Genomic DNA, 22305 nt, shown 5'->3' on the forward strand with positions numbered 1-22305 from the left:
CACGCTTCAACTTCACTCCGTTTGTCATTTAATATATAAAATACAGTAAAACATACGCAAAAAGGAGAAGGTTTCAAGGGACTTGGATACTTTGGTACAACAAACACTTTCTGTAAAAGCGGTATAGAATTTCAACATCAGTGCATACTTTTGTATATGAAAATATACACAAATTGTATATCGTTCGAGAAAAACAAAACAGCAAAACATCTTTACATCAAAACCCATGGCAGACTAGGCTCAACACAATATATTAGCTATAAATTTCATCTTTAGTATTTTATTTGCTACATCATTCTGACATAACGCGTGACATAACGGTTACCTGCGTCCCATGTGTCTAAACATGTTTCAAATTCCACCAATTTTCTTTATAAATATATTCTATATCTGGATGAAAACTGCAGCATTTAACTGGTACGTTCCTTTTATTGCATTTGCTAATACCGCATTGTCTGATCGTGCAAGTTATTTTGAACAAAAAGGAAACCAGTTTTGATGTTGGTGATAACGATGACAAGAGTTCAATACTCCAAAAATTACAAGCTTCACAAACTAAAAGTAGTTATTTGGTGCTGCACAAAGAAATCTCAGAAACATATACAAGTAACAGGGATCCAAGTGTTGCATTTTTTTACTCTCATAAATAGATTGTCATTTGACCACATGATGGAGCCAATCAGGGGCGGTGTCACTTTTCAGGCAGCCAATGCTAACCGATGCGCATGTTTTGGCCTTTCCAATAAAAAGCATCTCCAATATGGCCACATTTCATACACTCTTAAATTTAAAGATTTTTTTTTAACTAGTGTCCTTCCCTCAGTTCATTGTTATCCAATAATAAAAAAAAAAAAAAAAGACAGGAAAAAAAAAATAGTACATTGGACAGCAAAATTTGTCATATTTTCGCTTACCAATAAAGGTTTTGAACAAATGTTTTTGTCAGTGTTTTCGGTAACCAATTTTTTTTTTTTCCCCTCCCACAATATGTTCCAGTCAACATCTTTGAGGGTTTTTTCTTTTGTACTTGTCATAGCATCATGCAATTTTTTATTTTTTTTTAAATATTTTTTTGGCAACACAACTTTCCATTGAAACGTATGCATCTTAAAATTGTGCATTTAAAAAAATAAAATAAAAATTGAAGCCGTAAAAATCTTTGTAAATATATTGCAATCCAACGTAAACAATGCATCTTCAATTTTGTTGATTTAGAGATGCATGAATAAAAGCTTAAGTGGAACACACATTTTTGTAATGTGTTGTCTCGATCCACCAAAAAGCACTTTTTTTTTTTTTTTTTAAATTAGCAAAAATTGCTTTGTCTGAGACATGGGTAAATTTTTGGCAATATATGCATTTTGCATATTTTTATTTTTATTTTTTTTATTTATTTTTTTAACCATTAGCTCTCAAAGCTGCTCATCGTGATGACTGATTGTCCAATCAAAACTGCGCATACACCATGGTGACTTGGGGTTAGCATCTCCATCATGGCCTTTTTTTTTTTTTTTGGACAAGGGTTTTTGCGTGATATCGCTTTTTAAATAAAGTGTTTTGAAATGGATTGTGTTGTAATGCAATAACAGTCTTGCAGAGCTTGGCATTTTACAGCTCTGCCAAAAACATTAGCTTTTTATTGTATATATATATATTTTTTTAATCAAGTGTTACAACACAACTAAGCGCTGCCACTTCACGCGTGGACTTAACAGTCAAGTGACCGCAGACAAGTAGGCGTGATTAAGGGGGGGTGGGGATGTTATTAATTGGGGCTTGGCGCGCAAGGTCGGAGTAGACATCATCTCTTCTATTTTGACTAAACAACTTGTGCACACACATTCACACACTGAAATAATGTCAACGAAAGAAATTGCTATTAAAAATGACATCAAACAATCTTGTTGACTTACTGGTTGCTGTAGAAAAAGGGCTAAATGTTTGTCTAGATATGATAAGCTAGGCTAATGTGAGGGGCAGTGATCGTGTGTGTGTGTGTGCTGCTTCTCCAATGTGCGTGTTGGGTGTGTAGCAAAAATGACGACAACACGACCAAGCAGGCGCTAAGTGGGGTACGCTACCCAATCATATCAACGTCACGCTTGTTTATAATAATAATAATAATAATAATAATAATAATAATAATAATAGCGGACAGATCCACTGAGTTGACAATTTTTTTAAGGGCTAGCTAGCAAAGTCTATGCAAATATACTCATATGTACATATACGCGCCAAAAAGCTAACGAAAGCGTTAGAAATATAGAAATTGTCCGTTCACTTTGGGGAACCACAGGAAAAAAAGATGGCGGGCTAGCTCGTGCGCGAAAACAGGACATCAAGGTTTTGTGGAGGAGGGTGACAGTCTTTCTTCTACAAAGTGACGGAACTTCAGAACCAGTACCAACAGAGAAAGAACACAACAGCGCATCTGCATGGCGCCCAGTCGTAAAGCGCCACAAGAGTGTTTGTCGCGCTTCGTTTGGCATTCCGACAGGAGTGCGATGGCACCAGGCGCTTCCAAAAAGTAAGAAAAAAAAAAAAAAGTGCAGTGTGGGAGGGGCTTGCTGAAGAATGGACAGGTTGAAAATGGCGTCTGCAGAAAGCAAGTTCCGCTGAATGTGGATGGATGAACAAACACCATAAGTTGAATGGAGCAGGCTGGACTCGTCGGTTGGTGAAGACGATTTTGATCCAAAAGGGTTCTTCTTCTCTTCAATTCCATGTTCATTTTAGTGCCTGGTATCATATGACTAACTGCAAGGAAAACACTTGAAAATACCTAAATTCCTTAGATCTCAAGTGATTTTGACTACTATCAAGAAAACCATGAAACATGGCTAAATAGCACATTGAACTCATTACACGTTCGTTTTGTTGTCATATTTACCCAAATAAATGTACCTTATAATTTGCACTAGTGCCTAAAATAGAAAAAAAAAAAAAAAGGGCGGTCTAATAATTTTTGTTCCATGTATGAAGTTGGGTTCGACTGCCGTGGCATGTAGTCATTTGATAAAATAATCAACCGACCAATTAGATGACTAAAAGAAAGGTCATTCATCATTTCTCAGCCAGACCTAAGATTCAGAAGTGAAGAAGCCTATTGGATTAAAGATGACATCTTGAACAACCAACTTGCCCCCATTCATCTTTTGCCTGGAAGGCTGAGAGCGTACACAGACGTGTTGGCATTGAGGCTGAAATTGTGTGTAAAAGCGCGTGGTGAGGCATTTGTATGCAACGTCCTCACATGTGGCGTGTACGACGTGACGTGATGTGTTTAAGTGTCGTCCAAACCTCCGTGCGTCCTCTTGGCCGCCGCTTATGTGACCCAGGCGTCCAATCTCATTCTCTTGACGTTGCCCCCCTCTTGCTCCAGCGAGGGGCTGAAGTCAGAGCGGCCTGGCCCAACGCTTCCTGCGGCAGCGGTGACCATGTTGTTGTTAGCTCCGCCGCCGCCTGTGTCCTCACGGTCGCTGCCCTCGAAGGAGCTGGCGTTGCTGCTCACGCTGTCGGCGGGCGAGCGTCCTGTAGGCGGCTCCAGGCACAAAAGTGAGCCCGGGTATTGGGGTGGTGCCGTCAGGGTGGCGCCAGAGGATGGAGTTGGCGGTGGTGGGGCCGGCGGAGGGCAAGGGGTGCTGCGGTCCCGACCTGGTGACACAGGCTCAGACTTGATGCTGACGCCGCCGCTGGTGGTGTTGACCGTCAACATGGCACCTTGAGGTATGTGCGCCACGGGCCTGACCGCAAGAACAGCACCAGCACATTAAACAAGTCGACACAAATGTGATGACATCACGTTTAAAGGCACGGCGCAAAAACACGAAGAAGCCATTTTCAACAAGCCTGTGATGCATTCAGGGACCCTGTGGCTGACACACAAACGGGACAGTTCCGGAAGTGAAAGCGCAACAGTTTGGATTCTTCGCCAGAACATCACAACAAACCAGAGAAGCTAATGCTAGCATGCTAAGCTAAGAAACAATCGGACGTTTACATGCGTGTTTAGTGCCATAGTGAAATCTCTATCAAGTCAAACATGGCAACAAATTTGGTTCAGTGATTCATTTTTATAAATATAATGCGATAAAATGCCTTCGACTAGTATGCCAGTTATAGGAATGTTACATTACTGTCAACCATGTTTGTACATTTACTTGATCGTCAGCGTGTAAGAGAATGGATCGTGTTTTAAAACAGGTTCCACTGTACCTAAGTTACCACACTACAACAAATTATTGCTACTATGTCCACCTCAACCTCATCTATGGTTTATTATAGGCCTTTTTCCAAATCACACAAACTAGTCAGCGAGCAGTATGAAGAGTGAAACATGCTCAAATCATCATTTCTACTATGAAGTCACCTACAGCTAAAACGACAGGTGTGTTCGCTACACGAACTACAAGAGAGGTCCTCTATTTGCGATGGTCCTGACATACAAATTTGGAATGTTGCACAATTCACTACTTTGCCTAGCTTTACTTTGATTCTTAAGTGTTTTTCAGACAAATAATTACTGTAACTAACTGTATTACGGGTAGCTAAGTGCTAAGACTATACAGTGCCTTGACTTTTGGGGTACATTGCTCCCCTAAGAATTTTTTCATGAAATGGGGACCTGATGTGTCTTTAAGTCTGGATACCCATAGTCCAAATGAAGTCCGGTGAGACAAGTGCAATCCCACTTGCAATAGCTTATCTGATTCATGATGGTTGAAATCAAAATGTTATGGTTAGTCATCCATAGTAAAACTTTGTTTGGGAGCGTCCAATGAAAAATGAATGAGGTGATATTGGGATTCACTTCCAAAACGATCAAGACGACAGCCCTGGAAGCGTGACATGACACCTAGACACAGGTCTTGACTGTGCACACACACACACACACACACATGCTGAAGAAGAAGGCAGGTGCGAGGAAGGGGATTTCAGCCAAAAAGCGTACATGAAGACAAACAGGGGGAAGGAAAAGGAAGTGGGTTACAGTACCGGCCCAACCACTCATCTCTACCCAAGAGCAGGTTGGACGGAGAGCTCAGACTGTGGGGAAGAAAACAAAAGGTTGGAGCTTCCAAAAACCGCTCAAATGGTGAACCGGACATAATTGAGCGTTGATCAACAAGCGCAATAATGTCAATTATGTCGTCAGAAACAACACAAACTCTTCTGTGCTCTTCTTAATATTGCACACACCGAGGGAGTCAACACGATCACACTCAAAATGACCACAAAGACACATTTAGTTCCTGCTTCACTAATGCGGTCGTCACTATTTTGAAGCAAAATGTGCAGCATCAAACACAAAACGGACTAACAACCTGACAAGGACAAACGCAGCACAGCGCCCACAGTGACGAAGTGTGTGTGATTCCGTATCTAGTAACATTACTTTCGACTACATTAGGTACAGCTGCATAAGTCTGATTTGCACAACACAGGTCAAGTTGTACAGAGTAAAATCCAGCCTTATAGAATCTAGCACAAGAGCTGTATATTATTGTTCCAAGTGTACCTAAAAAATGTCTCCTGAGATTATGTTGTCCTCCTTACAGGCACAAGGTGGCGACACTGGACACACGCTCACACACACACAAACACACACACGCAGGTTTGTGGTGGCCGTTCACCTCAGATTGGCGGCCAGACTGGAGACCTGGCTAGACAGCTCGCTGCTCTGTTTGTCCACGCCCCACATGCTGCTTGGCGACAAGAGCACAGAGTACACTTCAAGGACCCGCCATTCACACTAACGTCTGCAACCCAACTGCCACGCAAGGGGGGGCTTAGGGTGAGTGGGGATTCATTTGTCCATTTGCGTTGCGCAAGAATTACCACGGCCCTAAAATGTTGTTTCTAGTGTGTCAAGACTGAAATGGTGAAATGCTGGAGAGGAACGGTGAAATGCTTGCATAAAAACGTGCCGTATGAACGGCGTGCGAGTGGATCAGAAAGAACAGCTGAGAGGACTTACACCAAGTTGCTGAGCGACGCCAGATTGATTTGCTGCTGTTGCGTTTGCTGCTGTTGCTGCTGTGGTTGCTGTGAGACGACGGGCTGCTGCTGCCATGTCGCCACGCTTGTGGGCAGCAAGCTGCCGGGAGACGCCAGGGCGTGAAGTGCGGTAATGTCTGCGCTTGTCAGCTGATACTCTGAAAAACAATAACAAACAAAAAAACAGGGGTTTTAATTTGGGTCAGATTTTATTCCCCTTGCACTGCCTATAAACATTAAAGTGGGACAGCTGCAGTCTATGCCATCTTACTTACATACAGGATTATACATGATGGCTATTTTGCGGTTCACCTGTGTTGTATGCTGTAGGCATGGCAGAGAAGGGCAGCCCCTGCGCCAGGAGGCTGGGCGTGGCCACCGACACCACGGGTGTGGTGAGGGTCTGGGCCACCTGGGCACCGACTGCCAGCCGCTGGGCGTTCTGTCAGATCGGAGAGGAAGCCAGTCGTTCAATGTGGCGACTTTCACATTTGTAAAGGCTCTGACATGCTTGCAGTGACAACGTCCACAGCGCGAGGGATCTTTCTTGTTGTGTGAAGCATACCGTATATGGGATATTACATTAAAGGCAATTCAAACATGGGATGATATGACCAGCTTTATAGTGGTTGATTCGCTATGAAATACTCCAAATAGTTTACGTTATTCCAATAAGTAAAAAATCGGTACTAATTTATGTCTCACACCATGTTAACGGCTGAGGTTACATGAAATATATAACCAAAATGGCAGCACCTTCCGTGGCAACCAGTTCCTCTTAAGGTTGTTGTGAAAACTGCCTCTTTATGGCCAATGAGCGTTTCAAGAATTTCTCTGACGTGGTCAACTCCATAATGCTGTCACATGTAGCATGTAGCTTTATAGCTAATTATACCCACTAACATTCTAACTTGCAATTGTTTTTAAATCTAAAATTTGCCGTGCTTGAAGATTTGTCCCTATGGACATGCCTTTAATGTAATGACAGGAAATGTTGAGGCGTGTGTACACTTTCATTGTGGAAGGTGAAGATGGGTGTCAACTTGTCGGTGAACAAGGATCATGCCATGCGGCGCTTCCCTGTTTGGTGAAAACAGTACAGTAAACCCTCGCTGATTCGCAAATGACCATTTTTTTGTTTTTGTTGAACCAAACTAAAACCATTTAGTGAAAAACACAATACTTGTACAAACACTCTGCTCCTTCTCTTGCAAAAATGTTAGCAGAGGAGTAAGCTGGCGGTGTCAACCAACTGACAGCAAACAGCAGTGTGGTGGAAGATTCCAGTAAAAGTCTGACAGGAAGGCTTGACAGGGTGGTAAACCTCTCAAGATGATTCAGAGAAAGGTCAAGATCGCCATCGGCAATGGTGGAAGTTAAGCAGTTCAGTTCAACTAAATAAATGTTGTTATTTGTGATATACAGTATATTTATATAAAAAATGAGAGTACCTATGTATCATTAAGTCAGAAAACAGCCAATAGTTAAGTAGTAATTGGTATGCGTTAAGTGGCAAAATAAACGGCAGCATGCTCGCACATCAAGTCATCTAATAAGCCTTGTGTTAAGTATTTTGGGTATATTGTTTTTATATAGTGTTTTGGGTATATATTTAAACTATTAATATAGACCACTTGACATTTTGTGGGCATCGGATATTTATATAATTTTCAATTCACGGTGTGTCTCGGCCTCTAATCCCAGCAAATAGTGAGGGTTCACTGTACTTATTTCCTTTTGATATACGGTCCTGGATCATGAAGATCATAATGCCGGGACGAGAGAACGAGACAGTCATGAGGCCTGAACCGCATGCAGTCACACTGAGGATCATCCCGAGAAATGCCAGTGAAACAAAAACCAACCAAACAAAACAAAACAACAAAACCAATGAGGGTCGTCTTCTTGTCTATTGCGACCATGCTAAGATGTGGACATTCACCTCATTTACCAACTCCAGCTCATCCTCTGTCTGCAAAGGATGGTAACAGAGAGGGTTACATGTTTGTAAGGAGTCACAGAAGTAGAGAACAGTCAAGGGTGTGGTTGCATTGAACAACACGCTAGAAGCTAGGGGGAAATACAGCGTCTGTCACCGTGTGTGTGTGAACACGCTGATAAAACCACAAAATATGCACACAGGCAACACCTGCAAGAATGTGGCCTGACTGCTGCTGCCGCTAGAAGACAAACAAGGCCACACAACTGCGGCGACAACAACAAACACAAGAGGGGTATGAAAGCCATCAGCAGCTCACCATCTGCATGAGGCTCTTCCCACCCTGAGAAGTGATGACGCGGAGGTCCGGTTTGCGGCTGCTAACCATCTGGGGACTGGCGGGCGGCGGCGGCGGCGGCGACTTGGCCGGGGTCACCTTGCCCAAGCTGTTGCCATTAGATACGGTGAGGAGGCCCGGCGAGGCCCTGGCGCTGGCGTAGCCGTTAGCTGTGCAAAGAGATCAATAAGGACAAGCTAATACAACTAATTAAGAAAATACAAATAAAGTACTTACGAACTGGACTTGGACATCCTCCATTTGAGTTATTCAAGTCACCTCCCAGAAGAGCGCCTGTTCAGTTCAATGAATAGTCAGATGGCTACACACACAAGCACAGTATTGTAAAAGAGATCCACAAAAAAAGCAAGAAACAGCAGATTTGACATTTTGATCATTTTCAGGTGTACTTCAATGATGAAAAACTTTTCATCAGTATGTGGATGGAACACAGCAGCAAAGTCTTACGATGACTCGCCATACAACTCAAATCACACTTGTCATGTTTTTGGTTGCACGCAGTTGGGTTTTCTTAGTTTTGGGTGTTTTTGTAGTGTTTTGTTCTGAGTTCTCCCCTTGCCTCATCATGGTTAACCTCATCCACCTGTGTGTCTTGTTCCCTTCCCAGTATATGTAGCCAATCAGTACCCAGCCTATTGTGTCTTACAGGTGTGTCTTGTTAGTGTCTCGTCAAGTGTGGGAGCATTGTTCTGTACTGTCATGTTCCTGTCGTGTTGTGCCGTGTTAATGTCGGAAGGTCTGCTGGGTTTTTTTTTTGTCTCAAGTGCCCACTGGTCTTCGTATTGTCCAGTCCCCCATGTCACCAAGCCTTCTCATCGCTGTCAAGTTCCTCCTCGTCTTCGTCACAACCACGTCATCCTCAAGTCGCCCCACGGTCCAACCAAGTGCCCCCAGACTCCATCAAGTAGCTTTAAATTGGCTTGAACCTGATCGTATAAATTATAACGAAAAGGCAATATATTTCATAAGTGAAAAATGACATTGGTTTTACAATTTTAGGAACTCGCTTCGCCAACTGGCTGAGAGAAAAGTCCCATGGTTCTTCTGCCATATAGTGAGGCATACATTTATATCATTACTTTCCCTTGTATTATTATAGTAATAAACAAACACATTGACAGTTGCATCATATTTTTAGTATGGCTCTCAGAGGATGTAATGGAAAGTAAAATGCTTCCAAACTTTTTAGTGCTCCTTTCTGCTGACGCGTCCCACTTGCCGACCTCGGCAGAATGTCTCACCTGCGCTGGCCGGTCGCTGTGGCAACCCGGGAGACACGGTGTTCCTTGGAGGAGCCGGTTGCTGTGGCGACAGGAGGTGGGTGTCGGCGAGCGACGACGCCGTTACGTAGGAGGTAGTTACCAGCGCGTTGCCAGGGTTGCTGAACTGTAGCGGGCTGGGATTGGACGCCTGCACGGCGACGGGCATGGAGAAGGTCTGCGGTGGAGCCGTCGATTGCTGTAACGTTTCAAATGACAAACGTGTGTGATGCATGCTACCTTCTAACCACGAGATATGAATTGATTGCACACTCACCCCGTAGCGCTTGAAGAGGACATCCAGGTCCTCTGTGGTCTTCCGAAACTTGTCATCATTCAAGGGACTCTGATCAATTGAGTCTTCTCCGTCAGGCTCCGGACTGTCACAACCATTGAAGCCTTTCTTCCGCAAAGTCTGCACATGCAAAAACAATGTAAGGAAGACCTGGGTTACATTATATGCTGTAAATATCAATTAAAGGTGTATGACATGATGCAAATGTCACATTAGAGGTGTGTACATTAAATACTGTATGATGTAACTTACAGTTCCTAACAGGTGTATAGACCATTAAACAATGTAAATATTTATCACAGGTATACAGAGAATACATACAGTATGATGCAGCCATGCTACATTAAGTATGGTAGGTTAGAGTTGCACAGACCATAACTAACTAACTTTAACTAGCTACATTTGGCCTGTAGAACATTAAATATGACATAAACATTATACGTTACATATCTACAGACAATATCACAGATTAAGTATGCTATATAAGATTAACATATTTTAAATAGTGTAAATATGGCACGTATGAGCATAAAAAACATTAAATATGACAAACTTGGTACATTATGAGTAGCGAGTCGAAATTTGATGTTTACAATCGTGTGACGCTACCTCAATGATGTCAGCGTTAGTGCGGCTCTCATGTGGCTCGTTGTACTCGGTGTACTTGAGCAGAACCTTGTCCATGTCGGTGCTGGCGTACTGGAAGAGCTTGTTGGCGTGGTTGAAGATGATCAGGGCGATCTCGCAGTCACACAGCACGCTCAGCTCATACGCCTTCTTCATCAGGCCGAACTTGCGCTTGGTGAATGTCACCTAGGAACAGTTGCGAATGCTATGACGATTGTAAATAAATATATTCATCCAGCGTTTTTGTTAAATTCGGCCTAATTCCGACTAACTAGCATTACACTAAGTTGGGCGTCATTTTAACACAATTGCATAATATTTGACCAAACTGAAAAAAAGGAAGCTGAAATTAAATCAAAGTCGATTAACTTTGCTGTTTCACTGTACACACATGCAGTTTTATTATATCTATTTAAAATTAATTCATTCCCAGTTATGTATTTTATGCCTTTTACGTTTTTCCACATGGGAGGGTAAAGGAGGGACTGAAAATGGCTGGCATAGAAGTTCTAATATCAGAGTATCTGTATGCTCAATTTGAGCCTAAAAGTAACCCTAATAAACCACAGATTCTCCTAACATATTGTGGCCTGAGAGGAAAAGGTTTGCCTAAGATTGCGTTAGAGCAGAGCCCCAGACCAACTTTTTTTTTTTTTTTTTTTAATTAGGAGAGCAGTGGCTCCTAACTTGGAATGTTTGGGGCCCAAGGACAAAATCTAGGGGCATACACTATAATCCGACTTCTGTAAAATGTTCAAATTTCCACTTGTTTTTAGAAGAATAATTTAAAACCACGATAAAACAGGGGCCAACGTGTGAGCTCAAACTCTCAAGTCGAACTGCGCGTTTCGTTTCAATTTCACGACAGCTGCTCGCACAAGTGCACGGGTGTCAAACATGCGGAGCATTCAGCTGCCAGTAACTGAACCCTCACAACAACCGCCAGCAGCAGCAGCAGCCCTGAAGTCAACTCAGTGAAGCTTTAAAAGTTCACTGGAGACTCAGCATTTAGTTACAGTGGGCAAATGTTTGTGAGGGTGAGGGGGGCATCACAACATGGGGGTCAAAAACCATTCTCACTTACCTGCTTGTTTCTTTCGTCAGTGATTCGCTGGATCTGAATCTTTTTCCTACCCATGATGCTTAGAGGCGGTCCAAGTCAAGTAAAGAAGCTCTGCCTTTCAGCCCTGCAAGCTTTTTTGTTTTGTTTTGTCCCCCCAAAAAAATAAAAATAAAAAAAATCTATAAAAATCAGATGCAGGAAGGTGGCAGAAGGCAGCAACAGCAGCGGTGTTGGCACATTTCTCTGGCCAGGTTGAAGATGAAGCAACGGGCAGAGGAAAACCGCTCAAGTGAAATGGCAGACGATGAAGGAGGGTGTCACTCTGCACCTGAGGGACACAAGAATGAAATTTATGTAAAATGTTGCATTTCATGCATTACCTATCATTAAGTTTGTTAAGAAAACAAAAGGAATGTACAGTGGCCAGTGGCCACATACTGCTTTGGCTCACATTTTAATATCGTAAAGGAGTTTTGACTTCTGTGTATGTTAACAAAACTCAAGAGCATCTACATAGACAATTTATTGATGTAGGTTTCCCCTACATACAAGGCCACTGACTATTTTCGCTCATGCAGCGACAGCCGAACATTTTAGTTTGTGTGGAAAAATTATCTCTACAAAATTTTCTTCAACCTTTTTTTGTAATCAAACTTTTCAAGTACATGAGTAACAAAAGTGGGGGGGAAAAAAAGTGTGCCTTATTCAAATGTGATTAAAAGTCTAGGCTTTGAACATTTTACTGCTTTTATATCATAATATTAGCAGTTCTTTCTATACTTGTATCAATCTTATGAATGTTATTTTGTTACGTGAAACATTGCCTGTACAGTTAATAAAGGTTTAAGATGGAAACATAATTCTGATCTAATTCCACTGTACTTGACCAACATTGTGTGATTCTATTTGAATGTTTGTCACACAACACTCCAAAACACTAGGCTATAAACCCGCTGACAAACGTGTCCATTGTCCTCCGTGTTGTTTACAAAAATCGTGAAGCGGAGAGGCTTGAAAACACCATGTGTGGTGATGCGGTCTATTATGAGTGATTATCAGAAGAACATAGTTCCCCTTCTGTTATCATCCTTGAGGAACATTATCCCAGAGGGGGTTTAGATGTGTTAATGTAAGGCACACAATGACATCCCTCTTCTTGCAATACGTTAGAAAACACGATCTTTGATTGGAATGACTCAGGCCCTGCGAGGCATCTGAGCAGTGAGCACCCTCATTAATGAGTGCAATTGACACGTTCGTGCAATGCCCCCCCCCTCCCCTCAAGGCACTGACGGCTCAATTAGAAGCAGCGCAGCCTACTGATTGGACTCAGTGAGAACAAGGTCAATTTGGGTCTTTAATGAAATTTGTCCAAAACCGAACTCATCTCATTGGACACCCGGAAGCAGAAAAAAACAACAACAGAGCACAATGGCGAACTTGTTATTTCAAAAGGGGTTTTGGGTGGGTGGGGTGGGGGGGGTCAGTCATTTGGTTTATTACAGCAAGATCAAATTGGTTAAATCAGCCAAGTGATGCTCAAGCAAGCCTGATGAAGGGGGAACGCAATCACGCCGAGGGTCTTCATCTGTCTGTTGTAGAGTGTGCTCATTAGTGCCACTGACCTTTAAGTGGATTACACACTAGCCAATGAAATGTGGATACGCAAAACACATACACACACACAAACACACACTTACACAGCAATTATTTCCACTTCTGCACTGACTCATATTTATTTGTTGCAATACCTCTTTGCGTAACCCTCATATCTCCATAGGGGCCTGTAGGGATTTTGCCAAACACACTTCAAAAGTGACATCAAACGTGTGCCCACGGCCAAATAAACACTACTTTAAATCAGTGAGTAGGATCAAGAATATTACTTTACTACACATCTCAAAGGAGACTTTGTGACTGTGCAACAAACATGTACAGCAAAATCTCCAAAATGGAACAAAATCCATTCTGTGAACAACCTTTTGAAAAAAGTGAAGTCATGTGCTCCCAGCTTCAAGCGTGGCCATTACAACACCTTTCACTTCAAATTTTGGTTACAATCACAACATACCCATATCAAATCAAATAGACACTTGCTAAACATCCAATCAGATCGCAGCAAAACCAACCCTATTCAAATCACAGTTTATAGGGGGAGTTGTGTGTTATTTTGGGGAGGTGGGCAACATTTCTTGGCATTCTGACCTCATTTCAAAACTGAATTAAAGTTAAATTATTCAATTGTAACATGGTGGGTGAGTAGTTATCACATCTTCTTCACAGCTCTGCGTTTCGGATGTGAGTTTGCATGTTTGCCCTGTGCTTGCGTGGGTTTTCTTTGGGTACTCTGGCTTGCTACCACATTCTCAAAACATGTTAGGCTTTTCACTTCAGAGTTGAAAGTGCCCATCAGTGTAAAGGTGAGCATGAATGCTTGTTTGTCTGTACGACCAGTCCAGGGTGTACCTCACCGCTCTCATTCAGTCAGCAGCAATTGCCTTCAGCCCTGATGAGGATAAACGTTTTATAAAATTGATGGATGAATAATATCAACTACACTAAAGACAATCTCATCAAGCCAAACTCAACCCAATTCAGGTGAATATTCAGATTTCCCCCAGTGAAATGCCTCAAAGACAACAATGGAACAAGATGACATTTCGAACAAAAAACGCTTTTAAGTGTGCAATTTTCTTTGTGTTAAATGTTAATTTCATTCTAGCATGGACATCTCCTCCATGGTGGTCCACGGAGCATTTTTATGGTGGATACGTCTGTTGTCCTTTGACAGACAGGAGACAGGCAGGCCCAATGACGCAAATGAGGAATCACTGTGTCTTTTTAGGACATTTTGAGTGAGTTTTAACAGTGGTGTTGGGGAAAAAACGAAATTTAAAAAAATATGACGTTGAAGCGAGAGTCCACTGGAATCGAGGCCATTAGACAATCTCTCAGTAACAAGCTCCGGCCGACAGCCATTACCTTCCCTTACAACTCGGTGGGCACGCACTACTTTAATTCACATTATAGCAAATTTCGTTCGATAAAACAAACGTATGCGCGTGTAGGATAAAGACATGCGGCGTCACTAAGCGTTTAAGTACATTTAAACAACCAAAGCAAGCAGCGGTCCTCCGGTGCGAAGGGGGGGAAAGACGCAGGAAGGAAATGTATCACTCCACTTACCCTGAAATATTGCCGATTAAAAGCCCACAAAAGATTCGTCTGCCGAGGCGGAATACTTCTCAGTGAAGAACCATCGATAAATTACGCTTGTGTAACGTTTCGTTGTGAAAGCACCCGCGACATTTTATTCCATTTCATGTTTTAAGTAAAACTATACTGCCCACCAAGGCGATACAGCGAAACCAGCATATGATAGACGTCATTGACACCAGAATTTGATGGACGCCTGCGCGGACCAATGGGAGGGCGAGGCGAGCTGCGGCTCGGCCAATCGGCGCACATCACGCTAGCGCAGACCGGTCCCACAGGAGAGGACATGACGGAGGTGACGGCCATGTTGTGCCGTGGTGTTTGTATCCCTCCGCCACAGTATTTACCTTTTGCATGATTTTTGCATGTGGGCAAAAATACCAATGGAGACTAGAGCCGCTATGCAGGAGCCCGCTAGCTCATTTGTTTCTTCGCATCTCCTCATGCCGCTAATTCACTGAAAGGACAAAACCGCGTTTTTATCGCCGATATCGTCCTGACAGACACGACAGCATCATATCACTGTACACTGTATGACGTCCACGCACTAGTGGACCTTTCCCCCCCCGCGTATGTGGACATTTCTATGGTCATGGTAGATAGAATAGAATAGGGTACAAGAGACTCAAGCCACAGTTTATCGTCCACGTATTCTGATTCAGGACGTCGTGCTTTCATTTCACTTCATGTATGTGAGACCACTGGTGGGCAATACAGACCAGTCCAGGGGCCACTATCTAGCGCTAGACTAGTGGTAACTGGGGTCCCTGGGGCACTGGAGGTCCGCAAGCCGTAACTTGGAGGTCTTAAAATGCAATAAATTATCATATAGTGCCAACTTTTTGTGCATGCCTACATATGGGTGCTGCGGTGCCAATAAAACAAACATATTACGAACAATTATACCTTCCTGCTATAGCTTTGGAACAATTAAAGGTCCTGATAAGATTGAAACAAAAATTTGTCATCCCTGATTGAATGAAGGTGTTTTGTTTTGTTTTTTTAAGGGAAAAAAAAGTGCATTATTCCAAATTACTCCTATTAGAAAATCAAGGGGGTCTTTTCTATAATAAAAGACATTATAATACGTGAATAAAGTTGCATTTTTTTAGGTTAACTTGTTAAAAAAAACTTTACTGTATTTCCTTGCTAAACTGAGTTTAATATTTTTGACTTAATCGTGCCAAAATATTACTTTGGTCAGGTAGATGCTGATAGCAATCCGTATATTAGTCCATTAGAAAATGAAAATAACGTAATTATCAGATTACACTAGGTCATTGATGGATTTGGAATTGTAAAAATGGATGGATATAACATTACACAATGTTTCCTCGTTCGGATTTACATACTTTGGCCTGTTGGAGGCGGTATACGTCCAAAGATCCACCATTTCAAAAGGAGCCGAGTAATATATAAACTGTCCACACGATGGCAGCATAGTACCTGAAGAAATGAACATTCACCCCTTAAAGCGGCTGAAAAATGAAACTTGTTTCAATATCGTATATGGCAATGATTTAATCCAAATGAATATAGAACATATGAACTGAAAGTGACATTTGAAATGTGCTTTTTAATAACGCGACCAATATGTTTTTCAATAATGCCATTTCAAAGGATAGTGGATGTGTGTGCTCATTTGGTACACAAATTTAAAAAATATAAACTCCCTTTGGGATAGTGGCGTTTCTATGAAAGCAGTCATTTCAAACGGTTGATTAAAACGTCGTAGTTGAACTTCCTATTTAGTCCATTCTAGTATTGCAGTGAAAATGTATTGCTAGGTTGGATTGAGCATGGTGAATAGGTGACTAATTCAATGTATTTCAAAGGTGCAATATGCAAAATCAAGAACACTTTTCCAGTCCTCCTGAAAACAACCCCCCCCCCCTCCCCACATTTTCCCATGAGATTTCATCGCAACTTGTCAACTATAATCCTAATTTACCTTCCTGCAACACAATGGCCGTTCAGTCCATTATCTGAGGAAAATTAAGCAGAGCTATTTTAGATATGAAAGAAAATAACATTGACAACTTAAAAATGTATGCAAGGGCATGTAGTTTGTGTTCAAAGTCAGAACTATTTACTTTTTTGGGTGAGGTATTATTACAACCATATTTGGTAATCTACACTTCAGTGTCAATGAAGCATCAACAAAGAAAGTTCATAATCCCAATGAAAATCAATAATTAGTATTTCAAGGGTTAAGTTCCAAGGAGCATATGCATCTTGTTGCTAGGTAACCATCGTAATGGCTGACGTGCAATTAAAGTACTGTACTAAGCAAAAAAAAAACTCCACATGTATTTAGTGTATGAACCGCAGTAAATCCCAGGATAGCATTTTATCGTACAGGCCACAATAATGAGCTGTAAAACCACACTTACGCCAATAGTAGCCGCAATTAGTCGCCAGGGTGCATCATCAATTTAAGAAAACTAAACACCTCCTTCAAGTAATGATAGGATGAGAATTATGGGAAAAGAGTAGACAAGGTATTAACTGTAATTATTTCGGTTAAAAGAGTTTGGTTGCTGAGCACATTTGGGTACCATTGCTAGCCAAAACAGCAGCATCTGTCGAGTTAAGTATAAACTGTGGAATGTTACGTGGAGTTGGTATTCTAATAGATTCTTGACATGTGACCCCACAATGTTATGTTGCTAACCAAAACGACGACACTTACTGAGGCATGCAAATGGTAAAAGTGTGGAATCTTACCACATTTTGTAAAGTAAACCAGTTCACTACATAGTACTGGAGACCATATGTGAAGAGGTATTTTTGTGGTTGTGATGCAATGCCGTGTTGCTAACCAAAGCAGTAGCACATAAAACTCTCACTGCATGTTTTAAATGAGTTTCTTAAGAGGTATTACAGACAATCTCATGTTATTTGGAGAGGGCAATTGGCATTCTGGTTGACTCTGACTTATGTTGCTAACCAAAACAGCAGCAACTATGAAGGCACAAAAACAGTAAGAATGTGGCATCCTACCACACATTTCAGACAGTAAAAAGTATTTTTTTTGTTTTGTTTTTTTAACTCCCCTTCCACTTGACATAAATACCTATTCTGCTAACATTGGGTAACACCCTTCCAAAAATGAAATCTGTCGTTGACTAAATAAATGCAAGTTGTGAGAAATTCAGTTGATTTCCTATCTGTCGCATGGTAAATAACACAGAGTTGCAGTTAAACGGTTGTGAATGTTACTTGAGTGTAAAAGAAGAACAAAAAAAGGATGAATGAGTTTGAAAGCTTCTAAATGGCGCTGATTTGCATGTCTGTTGCTGCACAGTGTGCATATGTCTTAGTGTGGAGGTATGTGGCCACTCATTGAGGTGGTCTAGACAGACATGACATGGCCGGGTCAACTTCTTGCATGCAAATGTTGAGATGACACGACTGCTCGCACACACGTATGCACACGCACACACAATGGGTTTTGGGTGGATTGCCTTTCATTGACGGGACTCTCAACATTTGGGATTATCATGTTAATGAGGGGAACCTTGTCGAGACTGGCAGACACCAGTGGCGTGCGGTTGCATTTTTGCAATATAAGAAATGATTTCCTGATGAGTTTGTTGGGATTTAACATGCGTTAGACGACATATCAATATGCCACATATCGATCCACTTTCGAATATTATGCTGTTGCTGGTCAAGTATGGTATACAGACCTGGTTGATAATCTATCAGGGTTATATTTTATTCGACTTGCCTTGTTATTTTCTTTCATAAAAGAAATATATAAAAGATATACAAATATGGTGCGCCTTTTTTCTTTGTCTTTTTCCAGTTTCTTTAATTTCAAATTGCAAGCTGCGATTACACTTGTTTTTTCATTCTTGTCTTAAAAATATATTCCAGAACAATAAATGTACTTTTAAAAATAGCATTACATTTATTCATTTCACATTATTTAGCCTAATTATTTTATTTTGAAAAATGATTCATTTATATACTATACCTTTATTTTTTTGCTTTTTTTTTTATTAACATTTATTTTCTTTATTTTTGAGGTAATAATATTTGACATATTCTGCTGTCTTATTTTTTCCTTTTCTTTTTTAATTGAAACATTTTAGTTTAATTGCTCCTTTTCTTAAAAAGACACTTCTGTATTCTTCTGGCTGTATTTTTTGTTAATTTAAAAAATATATATAAAATTACCTTTTTAATTCTGCTGACCTTTTATCATCCCTTGAAACAAAAAAAACAGTTGGACTCAATTTATTCAGCTGACTGATTTCGTTTTTACATTTATTATTTTAAAATCTAAACTTAGAAAACAAGATAAAACTGTCATATACTGCACATAAAAACAAAACAAAAGCCCTTGATGGTCAATAACGTCTTCAAAATATTACTCTCAGATCCATTTTTGCGTTGAGGCTCTAACCCTGAATTCAAGGCAGCAAACCATTACTGTACAGCGAGCCTATATGCTGGAATGACGAACATATTGAAACGAACACCTCTCTCTCTTTTTTTTTTTTTTTAACCGTTTCTAGTATGTCAATCAAAAGTGAGCGTTCATATCTGTGCTGAGGCATCCTAGTGGAGGATGAGGAGGGTGTGGACGACTCACAAAGAGGGGGCGTAGCCTCGGGGGTGCATATATGATTTAGGACAAATGAGTTGCTCGTGCACTCGAAGGGACTCGACAGTGCGCGCTGGTGCTGATGGTGGTGGGGATGTAGTCCTCTGCGGCGTGGACCGTGCCATCTCCCCCTCCTTGAATACATTGGGGGGGGGGGATGTGATTTGAAGAAGGGGAGAAAATAAATGGACGAGGCCGTTGGGACGTCACTACATGCGCCGCTCGTGATGCTCTCATCTGGGACGCCAGCCGAGGGAGCACCGGTAAGAAAACGTCCTCCTTGGTGGATTTTTTTGAGCGCATTTGCACTGTAGGGAAGGCGTCTTTATGCGGTGGGGAGGCTGGGTGAGGATTTACACGCAGGCCCACGCTAGCTAGTCCCGCGTGTATACGAATAATTATCTTCATTTTGATGCAAAAAAAAAAAAATCATCAAGAAAAAGCGTGAACTTTGCGCCACTTTGCAGAGTTCGGCGTGTGCATGCACTTTTTTGCGTCACAGGTGCATCTCACACATGCACGACCACCGAGACAAGTTCCCAAAAGGATTCACGTGCACGAGCGATCCATCTTGCAAGGTGACGTCTCATTGCGTAAATGCTGAAGATATATAGGCTACGTTCATATTAACAACGTGTTTGCAAACGAGCATCCCCACGCGTATAGGCCTGCTGTAGTCGTATATTGGGGGTCAAAGCGGCCTCTTCTTGCACCGTAATTGCAGTTCAGCGATTAGCGCCAAGAAGGGAATCAAATGCAAGAAGTGTTCAGAAATGGAAGCAAAAAAAATAAAAAGCTACTTGAACTCTGCAGTTGCGTTCGCGGGTCACACAAGTACGCCTCAGCCTGTTACATGCATTCTTTTTGATGCAAGAGCAGACTGTATTTGAACTCAGCACACGCGGAGAGGTACATAATTCTAATTGATAAATTCAGCAAAAAGAAAAAAAAAAACTTAAAACAATTAACATGAACAAGCAAAATAGTTAAAAAAAACAAGAAAAAAAGGCATGCACCACATGCTGCACTTGAAGGCAGCACATGCAGAGCTCCATTTACGCATGGACCTAAAATAAAATAAATAAATAAATCCTTACTGTACAAATAAAAGGGATAGTATACTAATTGAGTTGAACTCCATAAATTATAAATTCACGGCTCACACAAGTCTCACCGGAATTGCATTTATCGAACTATGAGGGGGTTCCCAAATACACATGACACACCAGATATACACTCACTCAAATTCCAGTAATTGAACATATTCGGATTTTTTTTAAAGGCAACAATGACGTCAAGCGTGTATCCACTTTTCCTCCTCCCATGTTGAACTCAACAGTTGCATGCGTCAGAGTTCACATGATGCACTGCAATTGATATTAGCCGAAATTAAAGTCTTTGTAAGACAAAAATATCCGAGAATGGGGAAAAAAGGACTAAAATAACAACAACCAAATTAACTCAACTGTTGCGTTCATTACAACGTTTCCCTTAGCATTATGCCGTGCAATTTTAAGGCCCCTCGCTTATACCTGCTCTGTATTTTGTAATTTTCTGACGATAATAGTAAGTGGACACTGTTGTTTTATATGAAAAAAAAAAACGTTTAATTTTGTCCTCAAGTAATAAATGAGATGTTATAATGACAAAGTTTTCTTGTTTACGACCTGCAGGATCCTCAACTAAAAGCATCAGTGGAATTTGGATTGATCAGGTGCCTCAACCTCAGGTAAATCCTTTCTTATAATTATTGGCATACGGCATTATTACACTCTGCATGATTATGCCGCCAATTGGCAGCATTTACAGCGCCATTTTATGTTCCTGACATTTCGTCATTTTACTGCAGCAACACACACACACCGCATGTGTCGACCACCTGCAAGTATACTACAATGTATCAATAATTATATATTGTTGTATAAGTGTGTATTTGATGATATTGTCCCCTCCTTGCATATAGGGGAACGTGATATTATGTAGCAAATTTCTTTTAAAGATTTGAAACGAAAATTATCTTGGATAATTAAATCATATTTGATGGTTGCACAACATTAAAGCCCAAATGTCCTATGAGAAAGATAGAATTTAATGTACCTAAAAATATTTTTAAATGACATGTTAAAACATTTTATTATATTAAATACGTTAAGAGTAATTATCATGCGTCAGTAAATGTACTAGTGTCTATACTTGTGTGTGTGTGTGTGTGTGTGTATTGTGCAAAATTCCATGGCAGTATTTATTACACATTGCTATTTTATTAGTTAATTTTTTTGTGCAGCTATAATTGTGTTTGAGTGCGCTAATTATTGAATACACTTCTGTGCCCACGTGCAGGTACTGACGTCACTCTTCTCCACTGTCTCCTCCCTCTTTCTGCTTTTATGAAAGGGGGGGGAAATGCCCATATAGGGAAAACACAATTGTAAAAACAAACTATATAGCAAAAGCAAGATTTAAAAAATGTATTATCTAAATGTAACTGTCAGGCAAAAAGATTTTAAAATGAGACTTCACAGGACGAAGCACAATGGACAATGAACAGCTGATGGGCCTCCTCAAAAGGTCATAATATATAATAATTCATACACATTTTGTTCAAGTGTTGCACAATATGATGGCTATTTCATAAATTTATCATGCATGGTCCTTGATTTTGACAAAACAAATAAAAAAATAAAAAAATAAAAATAATGCTTCCAACTTCTGCTTTAGTCCAAATTGTTTACAATCCAAAATTTCATTGCATGTATTAAATGAATTTGTCTTTTCATTCATGTTGTTCTCGAATTTTGGCTTGTTCCTTGCAGGTGCATAAGAGGCAGTTTATTGTCGTGCTCAGGCCCGAGGGGTTGTCTGTTATCTTTGGTTATCTAGCTGTATGAGTGACGTACATTCTTCATAAAGCTAGATAACCGAAAGTAACAAGAATC

At 41.0% G+C, this 22305-nt stretch overlaps 1 protein-coding gene across 6 annotated transcripts; it reads right to left on the bottom strand.

Moving 5' to 3' along the window:
* Positions 1–11: 11 nt before the first annotated feature.
* LOC144006960 (myocyte-specific enhancer factor 2D homolog) lies at positions 12–14916 on the bottom strand. 6 transcript variants are annotated; one of them, XM_077506107.1, is made up of 13 exons: positions 14725–14916; positions 11560–11866; positions 10458–10661; positions 9831–9968; positions 9536–9752; positions 8511–8567; positions 8256–8443; positions 7940–7969; positions 6310–6439; positions 5978–6155; positions 5634–5702; positions 4996–5046; positions 12–3743 (listed from the first exon to the last, which is right to left on the bottom strand). In XM_077506107.1, the coding sequence occupies exons 2-13, from the start codon at positions 11611–11613 to the stop codon at positions 3326–3328; spliced, it is 1734 nt and encodes a 577-aa protein (XP_077362233.1). In that variant the 5' UTR covers positions 11614–11866; positions 14725–14916; the 3' UTR covers positions 12–3325. The 6 variants fall into 6 exon arrangements, with proteins under 6 accessions (XP_077362233.1, XP_077362234.1, XP_077362237.1 ...); XM_077506108.1 differs by lacking the exon at positions 7940–7969; XM_077506111.1 differs by lacking the exon at positions 5634–5702.
* Positions 14917–22305: the final 7389 nt, after the last annotated feature.

Source organism: Festucalex cinctus, chromosome 19, assembly GCF_051991245.1.
Source record: "Festucalex cinctus isolate MCC-2025b chromosome 19, RoL_Fcin_1.0, whole genome shotgun sequence".
NCBI classification, from domain to species: Eukaryota; Metazoa; Chordata; class Actinopteri; order Syngnathiformes; family Syngnathidae; genus Festucalex; species Festucalex cinctus.

Coding starts and splice junctions, on each gene's coding strand:
- LOC144006960 (XM_077506107.1), bottom strand. CDS start 11,613: ATGGGTAGGAAAAAGATTCAGATCCAGCGAATCACTGACGAAAGAAAC. Junction 5,703..5,977: donor GCGTCGCTCAGCAACTTGGT/GTAAGTCCTCTC, acceptor GTCGCCAAGCAG/CATGTGGGGCGTGGACAAAC. Junction 5,047..5,633: donor AGTCTGGCCGCCAATCTGAG/GTGAACGGCCAC, acceptor TCTTCCCCACAG/TCTGAGCTCTCCGTCCAACC.